General features: G+C 38.3%; 1 protein-coding gene across 2 annotated transcripts in view; it reads left to right on the top strand.

Annotated features, from left to right (window-relative positions):
• The first annotated feature begins 626 nt into the window (after nucleotides 1-626).
• Nucleotides 627-14,019, top strand: part of LOC117287823 (mothers against decapentaplegic homolog 3-like) — a 34,020-nt gene continuing 20,627 nt past the window's right edge. Inside the window, exons 1-2 of one of the 2 annotated variants that reach the window (XM_033768358.1) lie at nucleotides 627-1,007; nucleotides 12,595-12,651. In XM_033768358.1, coding sequence (XP_033624249.1) covers nucleotides 811-1,007; nucleotides 12,595-12,651 — 254 coding nt within the window. In that variant the 5' untranslated portion in view covers nucleotides 627-810. The remainder of the gene's footprint in view (nucleotides 1,008-12,594; nucleotides 12,652-14,019) is intronic. The other variant, XM_033768359.1, reaches the window with a different exon arrangement.

Below are 14,019 nucleotides of genomic sequence, written 5' to 3'. Positions count from 1 at the left end.
AAAGCGAAAATGCTTCTTACTGCTGGTTTCCTCAAATTAATTGTTTGGAGGATGAAAAGAAAAAAACACATTGCAGATAACTGGTTTTCAATTACCAATAATGTAATTGTGTTTTTTAAACAGAGTTGGTGGATAACAATAACATAATTTTTTAAACATCAATTTGTTTTCATCAATGTTTTTCTACAACTCATGACAAAAACAATACCATTATTTCTGAATCTGATACACACACATGAGATGTACATGATGTCTATGCACAATTCCCCGATCGAATGTTTATGTACATCGTTATCGCGCAAAGTGCACTCTTTGAGGTCATTATTTCCGGTTTCTTGCAAAAAACCGAGGCACTGAGTCGAACTGGCGGAAGGATTGTTGTTGACAATTCCCACATTTACCAAGTAGCTTATTTCAAGTTTATGATTGGCACTACTAAAGAAAGACCTCTCAAGTAACATACTAGTCTTTTCAAGACATGATCAACGAGAATATAAATTAAAAGACGACAACAAAACGATTTTAACTGGGGAACTATTTTATGCCGCCATATTTTCGCGTATGTGTAAAACAAAATAACTAGTGTGTGAGTAGGTCGACCTCAATTTTGCTCCATACCCCCATCATAATGGCTGAATGGTCGTGGCTGGAGATGAAGTAATGTTTTTGCGCACCGACATCAGGTGTCAAAAAATACTTCCTTACGAATTTCCTCAGAATCCTGAAGTCTTTACACCACCTAAGGGTACCTAAGGCTGCAGGCAGAGGGGCTGATACTCACCTGGTTTGTCCGAACTTCGGCCGTGAAAAATGAGCAATCTCCTGACGTTCACGCCGCCGATCGTGAAACGATTGCTCGGGTGGAAGAAGGACGATACAGAAGACCGATGGTCGGAGAAAGCTGTGAAGAGCCTCGTGAAGAAACTGAAGAAAACGGGAGGGTTAGACGAACTAGAAAAGGCTATCTCATCTCAAGACATCCACACGAAATGTGTCACAATTCCTCGGTAGGTATACAACGAGCGATATTGATTGAATTTGATTGATACTTGACTGAGTCTTTGACTCGGCGTACAAAAACAAAACAAACAAAATCTACTGCCATGACTGCTGCGTGCCTGGCTGTGGATGCAGATAATTTCAGTTCCGTTATTTGTGATACAGTAATGTATGGGTGTATTGTTTTTACAATTTGAAGTCACTAATTTAGGGTTTTAGGGGCAGTCGACAGGGCAGTACAGAGTAACCACTCATTCATATTATTGGACAAGTGGGGGCTTTACCAGTTCACTAGTTCATTTTATTAATATTAATTATTGTGTATTTTTGTTCCATCTCATTCTCATTTGGAATGGAAAATTGAGGTTCCAAAAAGAGAGGGCGAAAGGGTTCCGTAGTTTGAAGGGGGGACGGGTGTTATGCCACTCACTACCCGTGATTACCCAAGAAAGCAATCCTTTGCAACCTCTCTCAATCCACAGAAACTTTGGGGGACCAACAAATACACAGCCGATTCCACGAAACGCTAGGATTAATCTTATCTCGAGTTAGGACGAGTAACCCCTCCTAACTTAGGAGGGGTTAAAACCAATGCGTCCTACGTCTTTGGATACGGAACTGAACTCGTCCTAAGTAGGCAGTTTCATCAAGTTGATTTCACGTGTACCAACACACACACCCACACAGCCCCGAAAAAAAAGAACGAAATGTATTAAATCATAACTCACATTTTGTACAACTCACAACTATAAGACTTGACAGCAGGCAGGAGCATTCTCTCCTCGTGCTTACATTTCAATTTTTTTTTTAAATCGGATGAATAGTTTCGGAGATATTGTAAAAAAATAGAGAGCAACGACAGAAACCGGATGCTTGGCCTCGCGTGCAGCGCCATTAGTTTGTGCATGACGTCACCTTTGAACCCTGTGGACAACGGATTTCAGAAATCTTCAGAAAGCGCCGAAGAAGCCCGAAGGCGTTTTTTTTGCGATGAGGGAGCACATGTTTACACAAAATGAGATAACGATTACATCATAGTGTAGCCGATAAAATTCCGCACATGGTACATCTAGTCGCGTAGCTTTTACCATGAAAACCTATTTTTGTCGGCATTTTCCGTTTTTTTAATCAAAATTTCTTCCAGAGATAATTATCAAAATTGAATGCGACTTTGTCAGTGCTAATTCCCATACTTTTAAGATTAACTTGTGAAAATTTGGTGTAATTTGATTATGTATTCTTCTAACTCCAAGATGTTTTGTTCAACCATTTCTTTCAAAGTTGTCCTAAATACGCACGAATGTACATGTACGTCGTACATCTTTGTGTTTCCGTTATGTGCCACCACAAGAGGGCGTGTGTTACAATAAGTTTGATATGCCGGGGCTCTAATGATGTTTCGTCTTGGTTGGGGGAAAGCTGCCCGATCTTGCTTATGGTAATTTCCACGTTCTGAATTGATAATACCAGACTGCTCATCTCGAGTCAAAAGAAACTAGTATTTATTATCTATTTTTTAAGGCCTACTAACTGAAATGAAAGTAGAACAAAAAATGATTGTATTTATTGTAGCCACTAGTTTTTAGAATGTGTCTTTGTAAATATAACACTAATAATTGATGTGTACCAATGCCTTCATCCTCAATTTTTTTAAAGATTGTTCTAAATGTTTACTGTATTAATACTACAATTATTACTACAAGGATCAACTGATCTTAAATTAAAGAAAACATTCCAGTCATAAACTCTTCAATTTTATTCCATTCTGGTTAATTTAATAATGCTATTTGTTGACATAATTAATAAAGAATATTCACACAAACACCTGCAAAACTTAACACATATTTAATTTTTATAGTTAACAATTTCCCCCACGATGCCGCTCCTCAGTTTGATTCACAAAATATCACTGATTGTTGTTCATAAAAATCATACTAGCGCCGCGCAGCGCAGTTTGTAAACCTCCCCATTGGTAGAGGGCGCTCGTCATATAGTGCGCCCACTATTGCCATAGGCTGTGCATTAAACTTGGCCAAAGCCGATATGAAGAAAAACATAACAATTGAACTTGAACACTGGTACGTTTTTTGCACGATCCACGCTCATTAAAAACGGTATATCTCTGCAACCAAACATCCGATTTCAAAATTTTAAATTGATTTTTACTCCTTAGAATACACCTTAACAGACCACATCTTGTCAGAGAAAAAATCACCTGCATTAAATTTCACTGAAACTGCCTATCCTAAGCCCTAACCATGCTAACTGATTAATCCTAAGTTTGGATTAGGAAGAGATTGGTGAAATCTACAGCTGGGCCGAGAGTCAAGAGGGTTTTACAATAATTGCATCTACTTTTTTACACTCCCTAAAAAAGTACAAATAATGGATGTATTTTGTAGAACTGTGCATCACTTCATGGCCTGGGCCAAACTTCATAGTGCTGCTTAGCGGCTGCTTTTGTGCTTACTGTGCGATTTCCATTTCATAGCGCTGCTAACCGTAAGCACATGAAAAGGCATGCTAACATGAAAATAAATGACGTCTCAATGCAAATCTATGGTGAACGCATATGGTCACCTCTTTTTTTCTGCTAACTCTTTGCACCTTAGCAAAGTTTTCTGCTACAGTAAGTTCAAAATTTGCTTGTTAAGCAGCACTATGAAATTGGGCTCTGGACATTCAGGGCTCAGGCATCCACAGCTATGCCTGAATGTATTTTGTAAACCACAACCTGCCAAACTGTCAACCTCTGCTAACCGCATTGCACTGGTATTTGAGGTTATACTCACTTAAGTTTTATTCATAGGCAACAAAACAATGCATGATGTTCAGACTTCTGTATGTTTGTTCACTCATGTCAAAGACAACCCTTGGGTCATAATGAGTGAAAAAATTGTATGTTTCTGGCATCTTCCATTTTGTTACGAGTGGTACTGGACCTTACGGTTTAATACTTGTTGTAATTGTATTTGGCAACACTAACAATAGCAAAAATTGAATGCTTTTTTAAATGAATAACAACGATGATGTTCATTTGACTGCAAAGATGCACATTATGTACTTGAACAAGACATACATGTACTCCTTGTCTTCTGACTTATTTCTGTCTACTCATCACCTAACCAGGCAACCAGATCTTTTCCTTTTTGTTAACGGGACACCGACATGTCATTTGTGTAAAAAAAAATTGTTTTGACCTTGCCCTAGAGTTTTGAATTTGTAAGTCTTGAGTTTAGAGCCATGAGCACTTTAAAGGCACTGGACACCTTTGGTAATTGTAAAAGACCATTGTTCTCACTTGGTTTATGAAATAACAAATTCTCTGTAAAAGTTTTGACTCAATTAGTCATCGAAGTTGCTAGAGAATATTGACGAGAAAAAAAAACCTTGCTGCCCAAAATAATGAACGGAAAAAACCCTTGTTGCCCAAAGTGTGATTTTAGATGCCTAAAAAAGGTTTCAGGCCTGAAGTCTTTCAATATTTGAGTGGAAATTACCTCTTTTCCCAAAACTATGTTTCTTTAGGGGGAGCATTTTCTCACAAAGTTTTAAATTATCAACGGGTCTCCATTGATCGTTTACCAAGAAAGTTTTTATGCTAACAATTATTTTGATTATTTACCAATAGTATCCAGTGCTTTTGTTGAACATGTGTGTGACCATGCATCAAGTTCATGTTTTGGAAGTAATCTAAAGGCCAGCTGGGGTGCTTGGAAGATAATGTTCACATGCTCAGTGTTTAATTGGCATTTGGCCAGAAGACCGCAGTTCAGGGAGGACACTTCATTTAAAGGAATTACACTTTGTGAAAGGATCAGCAATGTCAAGCTGGTCTAAAATGTGAAATAAAAAGGCTCCTGGATGTTAAACAAAAACAATTGAGATAGACTTTATAAAACGTCATAACATTAGGTAATGTTCATTGTTCAATGACTAAATTCGGTGCTCTTATCTGCTTTCTATTGCATCATCATTTTCTTCTTAAAGGCAAAGTTTATCTTTGGTTTTTGGAATCGTTAAATTGGTTTACCTACAATGTACATGGTGTGCATCATGTACAGAGTATGTTGTACAATGTACATCATACAATTAAACTAATCTGTATAAATTTCATTTGAAAAGGTGGTAGCATTTTTTAGATAGGCGATGGCCAAAAATCTGGAGCAGTTATATGTATGTCTATGCAGAAAAAATAATCAGTTGTTGGAATACACAATATGCAGAAAGGTTTCTCAGATTAAAATGCTTTGGAATCCCTTACTCTAGTAATACTGTAACTTTGAAAGGAAATTGTTTCTCAAAAATGTTAATCAATTATCACCAGCTGGAGTGCTTCTTACCAAGTAAGTTTTTATGGACATTAACTTTTTGAGCTAATTACATGAATGTACATGAAAAACAATAACAATTTTATATATGCAGTTTGCGAAATAACCATTTAGCATGCCAATCGCACAAAACCACCCGTAACTGCCCTGCTTGTTAATACTCCTTTGAAACCACATACAACTTCCCTCGAAGTTTGATACATAAAAGTTGTGTTTTGAGTTTTACACTGTAATTTCAAGCACAGTAAACAGCTATAGATGAAGCAACAAACATTGTCTCCAGATGACGAAAGTCTAAAAATAGCATATGGTCCCCTTAAGAAAAAAAATGAGTCCTACATGTATTTTGTCTACCTATAATGGTTCAAAGTTCGGATACTCCCATTAGAAACCTCTGTACAATGTACATACATGTATTTACATCAAGTAGACTTTTGTTCTCCGTTTGTACGACTGTCACACATCATCCGGTACTTTGTACTTGAATGTATGTATTTTACAAACAGTGCAATATATTGTAAAACGTAGGCCTGCACAGCTTTTTACGTGATAAACTTACAGTCGTGACACACACCGTTGTTTGTTACTCTTGAACACTTTGATTTGCAATGATTGATTTTACAGTGAGTTTTAGGTGAAAAAAAGAAAAAGATATTTGTTGGTAACAGTGGCATTTGTTTTTTATTTCCAAATTTATGTTTTGATTATTTTTTATCTGATATTTCATCTCTGTAAGTTTTTTTCTTACAGTCAGCGAGGGAAAGTCTCAATGCAACAATGTTTGCAAAGGGTTTCTCAAAGGAAAAAAGTCATTTCCCTTACCTAAAAAATTATCAAACTGGTCATGCTTTCAAATGTTTACTTCATACACAAATAAAGTTTCCTAAAAAAATGTGTCTGTTGCCCTTTTAGGTGACCACACAACCTGTTGGTTACACAGGTTAAAAGCATGTAAGTGCATGCATTATGAAATTGTGATAACTGTGGATTTTTTATGGTGTTAATTATTGATGGTCTCCAAAGCTACAGTACAGTACAGTACATTGTATGTTGTATTTGATAAGAAATATCCTCAAATCCTGTAAACCGCATGACCCTGACCATGGCCCGGCTAAACTGTCAACTGCATTTGCCATTAATACAATTAGCCACAAAACACCTGTGGGTTAAAAAAAGAAGAAGAAGGTATTAACCTAAGAGACTGTTCACTGTGAGTAAAATTCCTGGTAAGGTCATAAATCTATGCACAAATTGAATGAGTAGTCACTAGAGTATGATACAAGTATTGACACTGATCAGCAGTTGTGGTACCTTTAATGTCAAATTTCTAGGGTTGCCTCCATGCAACTAATTTCGGTCCAAGGTGTGCTGAGTTCAAAGTTTGTTGAATTTGAAAAGATTGACAAATTCAACAGCTACTTGATCCAAGTGTGTGTTCTGTTTACCCAGATGGATGTGGGCATCAAACTGCAGGAAGAACTGTAAGAAAAATTTTTGTCTACATGTATCAGTTTTCATGAAAGTGGATTTGTTGATAAACAGGGGTGTAGCTAGACCAATTTTAGTGGGTATAAATTCCAAATTTTTCGCAGTCCACCGTGGTGCGAGCGGATCAACAAAATTATTCATGTTTAACAGAACGATTGCAATGTAAAACAACAGAGAAGTGCATATACGCACTGCGCGTGACTCGCAGCGAATAGTACATCATGCATGCACAATTCATCAAATATGGCGGCCGATGACACCTATTGCAATCCATCTAATTTTATGAAGCTGTCATTGCTGAAGTGCAAACTACAGATACACACCTGTGATGTATGCATGATGCCATGTTTCCAAACAGTTCATGTAATGGGGTTAAATGCATGCAATTACATGTAAAAGATGAATGGCCATTTGACTCAGTGTTCTGTTTTTGTGAAATTTGATACTCCTTAATATCATCAGCAAGTGTGTCTGAGGTCAATGAACAGTAAACAATATTTTTATAACTGGGGGAAATCTGTGCTGTGCTGGGTAAAAATTGCAAATCTTGGATGGGTCTGCCCAGCACTGCCTGCTGTGGCTATACAACACTGTTGATAAATGTAATGTTGCAGTCTGCTGCCAACGATGTAGAGTGATTGCAATGTAAACAATACATTTGGATTCCAAAAAGATCTGCCTGTCATGTGAGACTTGTTGGCAAGGATGTGCAAGGTTAGCTGTTTTTAGTGTGGCTGGAGGATTGTTACTTGTTCCTTGTGATCAGGAAGTGAAGGATTGATACATTATCTTTTACAATGAGTGTACCTGGACATTCTTAGTTTCCTGTCATCAACCAAAAGTTTGCTTTTTTTGGGGGGGGGAATCATGTGTGTGGAATTGACTAGGTTAGTGTTCTGGTAAACTTTGACTGAATGCGCTTTTTATATATTACCCTGTACAGAGATTAGTTACAAATCAACATTTCAGATTAATAAAAAATTACTAAGTTGACAGTTTGTAGTTTTCTATGAACCCCTCAACACGTACATAATATCTAGGGCAATATGCAATTTCGCAGTACACCATGTGTACTACGAGTGTTCTATTGCTCTTCATATACCCTGTACAAATATTGTTTACAAATGATCCACAGTTCAGATGAATACAAAATTACTTTGAAAATTTGCAATTTTTTACAAACCCCTCTACATAATACAGTGTATCTAGGGCAATATGCGTTTGCAGTAGTCCATTTGTAGTTTTGTAATTACGAGTGTTCAGCTTACCTATTTGTACTATGTGCATACTTGTTAAAATATTTCGGATGCTTGTACATGTATGGCATTTGTAGGACGCTTCGTTTGCGCGTGTGAAAATAAAGTATTTTGGCGTGATTTCATTTCATATGAATCATGTTTTTACACCGTCACTCTAAACTGTAACAATTTATTTAAACAAAAAAAGTAAATGTCTCTTTTGCGCAGTACGATATTCGAGCACGCTCATAGAGTAGATTGGCCACATAGGGTATGTTCAGACGTGGGGTTAAACTAGTCCTTAATCCGAGCACCCCGGGTGTCCAAAAGATAAACATGACTTAGTCCAAAATGCGTTTTCCACAAATGCGTTTTCCACAGGGTTTCGATCCGCTATCGTCTCTACAAACCTCATGGTCATCATGTATTCCATCTTTAAAGACGGCAAAATCACTTCATATCCTTGCTTGGCCCCAGCACAAACGCAATTCTATTGTGCCCGCTAAAGTTTCCGTTCCGCACTGCTCTCGATGAACCAAACATTTACACGTTGTTGTTGAAAGCTTCAAATTATTTTCGAGTGTGAACTTTTGTAAATATATCACAACTTAGTCATTGAGAAGTCGTAGCCTACACACATTCTCATGTTATGTTAAAAATTGTTTTTCAATTCAACATTAGTCTGGTACTCGTATAACTGTTACGTAAAGTTGTTGAGGGCAGGAACTAGATACAACCTAGTTTTCGAACCCAAACTTTGGTCTTAATTGTCGATCCCGTGTGTGTAGCTTAGCTGTGATTAGATCCCACTTTCTTCAAAGCAAAACCCGTTCGTTATCATAAAGTAGCGTTTCGCACAGAAGAAGTGAATTTAAAAACTAAATAGTGCTACTAAAAATGAGAACTTGTTTTCGTGCGAGGTCCATTTCAAACATTTTCGGCGAAGGGGAATACCGGGGCCCCAACACTTAATGGTAACATAAAGGGAAGGCAGCGGAGAGACGCAAGGAGATATTATCATGCAGACACCACCCAATACTCGCTGCTGATCCACCCATACACGTGGAATGACGTCACCTTTGTTGCCGCGGTCATTTGGGCTAAAATAGACCGGAAGTAGCAGGTCAGTTGCGTTCCAATGATGGTTTACTGGGCCTCGCAGCAGGGGGTTGGTCGTAAAACCTGGGCTTAGGCTAGTCCACCAATTTTTGGGGTTTAGTTTAGCCCAGCTCAGTGGGTCAAATTAACCCTCGTGGACCAGAATATTGCGTTCCCACGCAGGGTTAGTTTAGCACTTTTGGATTAAGGACTAGTTTAACCCCACGTCTGAACGTACCCATACATGTACCCAATTAAACTGGCTAGATTCTAGCACTTTTTATTGGATCAATTCTTGTGTTGGGTTATGAGTGAGCAAGGCATGCTGGGAAAAAATGGCACGGCGAGATCGATCACCTCTGGGAACAAGGATTTGAACATACCCAGCTCTTTTACAGGCTCTGAAAAGTTGTTTCTTTCTTAAAAGGTATGAGGGGTTACACACATTCAATTCATAATGTATTGTCAGACAATAGACTTATTACGGCTGATTATGTAATCAGTTTTTTTACTTTCAGCAGTTTGCATGATTTTCCAAGCGTCATTGAGAAAAATGTAACAATGGAAGGACTTTGCAAGTCTAGGACATGTATAGGTTTTACCCTCCTTTGGGTAGTTGAGTGTTGTAGCCTACTGGTTCTGGTTGACCAATTTCCTCCCATGTTGGATTTGTTTTCCCTGGGCTGGGTCGGGATCACTTGACAACTGAGGAAGTCACACTCCAAAGGAAGGAAACCTTCAATGACGTTGTTAGGCAACTTACTATAATCAGAAACATGTTTCTGAGGCAGTGGACCAAAATAAATTCGAGCGGTTATAAACAATTGTCATGACTCAAGTGTTGTTGGTCGCATATGGTGTGCGGCCCAAATACTGCTGGCTCAGATTGCAGGCCTGGTTTGACCTGTGTCGGTAATTGAGTACATTGTCTGTGTATAGGCCTTCTTTGTGCATTTTAAAACTTGGCCGTGAATTGTTTGTGCCTAATTGTGACAGTGGAGTTTAACTTTGTGACGATGCTTGTAAACTACTTGTATACTAAAATCAGGCCTGCAATTTCATCTTTGAAAGGGCAAGGCCATTTTCATTTTTCAAAAGGCACCCGTCCTGTGGTCAGCTTGGAAAGCTTGCAAGACCAGGGGCAATGGAGGCTAAGGTCTTCGTGGTCTCCTTACTGCTTGTAAATTAATGTGTTGCCTTGTCAGCTACATTGCACATTGTTTTCAAAAAAATACTGTCGGCACTATTCAGTGTGTAGCAAGTTCAGGCCTGGTACTTCACAGAGGCACTCAAGGTGAATGCCTCCATGCCTCCTGATTATTGCCTTGGTGCCCTTAAATTGAAATGCTCATTGTAATACAATTTCCCCATACTTAAAGGCACTGTACACGTTTGGTAATTGTCAAAGACCAGTGTTCTCACCTGGTGTAACCCATCATAAGCATTAACAATCCTGTGAAAATTTGGGCTCAATCGGTCATCGAAGTTGTGAGAGAATATGAAAGAAAAACACTTGTTGGACGAATTTGTGTACTTTCAGATAGGAATAACAACTTCTAGCTAGAAGTCTTTTAATATTTTAGTGAGAAATTCTTTCTCAAAAACTACGTTGCTTCAGAGGGAGTCGTTTCCTACAATGTTTTATACTATCAACGGCTCTCCAATGCTCGTTACCAAGTCAGTTTTTAAGTTAATATTTGTTTTGGGTAATTACCAAGCGTGTACATTTCCCTTTAAGGGGTGCCCTTGAAGGGTCTTTTCTCTTGAAGTCCGGCTCACTTTAAAGTTCTAAATTGGTTAAATAAAAGCAAATCAAAACAAAACAGCTTTGCACCTACAATTGTTATCTAGTTTATTATTATTATTATTACTCTGTTGTAGTACATTTTTTTTTCTTCGTACAGTGCAGCAGGGCCCAATTTCATGGCTCTGCTTACCGTAAGCACAGATCGGTGCTTACGGAAGCAGGTAATTCTGTGCTTACGGCAAGGTATTTCACGGGTTAGCAGCAATTGGGCTTCTGCGCGTGCAGACTTCATGTTACTAGGCATTCTACGCTTGCAAGGCTAGCACAGAAATTCGGCGCTTGCACGTAAGGGGGGAATCGCGATCATAAGCGCAGAATTTTGCCATAAGCAGAACCATGAAATAGGGCCCAGTTGGCTTCAACAGCACATTCCAAAAGTATTGTGTGTTCCTACAGTGTGGTGCATGATAACATCTGTTCACAAAATGCCTTCACTTCACCCTCACACATGTCAACAGCTTTGTTGACATGGTAACACTCTGAAGGCCTAGGTTCAAAGTGACTACTCCTATTCTAAGAGAAAATTGCAAATCAGATGAGAGTTTTTTTATTTATAAGCAGAAACATGTAACATACATGTAGACCTTAATCGCAAATACTCGGTACGCACATAATAGGCAATGGAGTGAGGTGCATGCTGGTCTAGCTAGCTATCAAATTTGATCACTAGCTAGACCAGCATGCACCTCATTCGACAGTTTGCGCTTGTGCAATGGTATTTGTTAAAAGGTCTAGATGTACGTCTTACAAGGCTAATAATTTTTCTAGGCTTGAGCATGACAGGCCTTGAATATGGTGTGTATTATCAAGGCCACTTTTCTCCCCCAACCCACTCTCCCAAAGTTTTGCTTAGAACTACCATGGAACTACATAGCAGTGGCCTCCCACCCATGTTCATACCCTCTCATGTCCTTTATGCAGGCCTGTACACGCATGCCACCATTGCCCCTGGTTTTACACGCAGGCCACGGAGGCCGAGGCCCCTGTTGCCCCTGGTTTTACATGGAGGCCGAGGCCCCTGTTGCCCCTGGTTTTACATGGAGGCCGAATCCCCTGTTGCCCCTGGTTTTACACAGAGGCCGAGGTCCCCGTTGGCCCTGGTCTTTGCCTTAGAGCCCCTTTGAAAGTTTCCCATAGACTTGGAGATTGTCCAATGTAAATTTCCATTGCAAAATAAAATGGCCTTGCCCTTTCATAGATGAAATTCCAGGCCTTTTTTATTTTGTAGGACGATACAGGTACTTTAAATATACATTACAATAGGTCAATGTGAAAATTAAACATCAAACATGAACTAGAGTATTAAGCAGGAAACTATTTCGTCCAGCACTTTTAATAGCAAAGTGTTTCGACTCATTATGTTTTGTACACACTGAATGCTGATAATATTGGGTAGCAAAATTGTGATTTTTGAGGCAACTGATAGTAATACAATTTGTAAATAAAATCATTGAAGGTTTCTAAGCCATGGAGCACATGATTAATGTACACTTCATGAATCTTGTGATCAGAAAGCATTTTTATCCTGACGAGAGTTTCTTGTCAGATTTGTGTGATCGTACATTATATGGTACCATTTAATATATTTTATTTTAAAACGGGTCTTTATGCATGGTCTCTTGTATATTTTCAGATCAGAGCATGTGATCAGTGGGTCTCACGTTTTGGCGTACTCTTCCAAAGCCCAATCGTAAGTCACACTTGACCATTGCTTGCTCTTTTCATCATGCACTTTTTAAATCATGTAGGAATATAGACCATAATGTTCATTACGTAGTTGTGCTGTGTAGAATTTTAACAGTTTGGTGCCAAATTGCCTCGTTTACTCGTTGTACGTTTACATTTTACCCCCCAAAACACCAACCACCCCTAACCCTCACTCCAAATTCAATATAAAATCTTGTCTCAAATCATCATCTGGTAGAAAAATATTAAATATTTAGTTAATTCACAAAAATCATCATGTAAAATAATTAACATGAATTATATAAAATGCTTTATAAACATTTAGCAGGAAACATTCTGAAGACCTCTTTTCAATTGGCCAAACTTCCAGCAGTTCTTAGACCAATGCCACCCCCCCCCCCCTTGAAAAGAAGTTCGCAATTAAAAACTTTTAAACACTAGGGTTTTTGTATTTATTTCATTTTTTTATGTTTTGTACACTGTGTGAGATTCCAGCTTGCCATGGACGAGCTTACGGCCTGGCTGTCCCAGTTCAAAAGATCACCAGTGACAAAATAAACAACATTTTTCGGGTGCTCCATGTTCATTTTGTTTTCAATTTTGGGGCTACTGTTTTGACTTTCAGGGGCCTACATTGTGAGCGTTGCTACATTGTACGAAGCTACTTTTTACTAGTGTGCACTATTTGTTGAGTTAATTTAGTAGGCTTACTTGCTTGATAAAGGTTTCAATCCTCCTGCTTCATATTTACCATTTAACCCATTCAAAAAGTAAGCATTTACAATAAATAAATTTTAATCCATTGATTTGATGCAAGAACTGTAAAATTACTGTATCATAGTCATACTATGAAGGTTTAAAAAAAAACACCTCACCCATATTGTCAACTTGATACCTACAAAATAAGTGAATGCAATGTACGCCAGCCAGAATGTTGGGTCGCTTCCAAGTTTGTTCACAAGCCCACATGTCCTCTGTAGTTATGCACTCATTTTTTTTGGAAGCGTAAACAAAAACCAGCTAACTGTTTTCACCAACTTTGGTGGAACTCGTTGAGTTGCGTTTTTGGACGATCTTATATTCTGCCTATGAATTCTTTGGTTCTTTAACAACCATTTTTATTGATTTTGTTGTAATGAGGATCGGTTTTATATAGAACCTAGTATAAAGTTGCTCGGCAAAATTGACAAATCATCTTAAAAAATTAATAAAAGATGAACTTAAAAAATAGGATCCAGTTGTCATGATCTTATTTAAACGTATACTGTCAGACTGTGTGCTTGTGCACCATTCATGTCTGCCATATTGTTCCCTTTTGTGATACAAAGCTACTATAGTGTGTAGCTTTATTGGGGCTTGATTTATGTTGTCA

The sequence above is a fragment of the Asterias rubens genome, chromosome 3, assembly GCF_902459465.1.
Source record: "Asterias rubens chromosome 3, eAstRub1.3, whole genome shotgun sequence".
Taxonomy (NCBI): domain Eukaryota; kingdom Metazoa; phylum Echinodermata; class Asteroidea; order Forcipulatida; family Asteriidae; genus Asterias; species Asterias rubens.
This window is presented reverse-complemented; position numbering and strand designations above follow the sequence as displayed.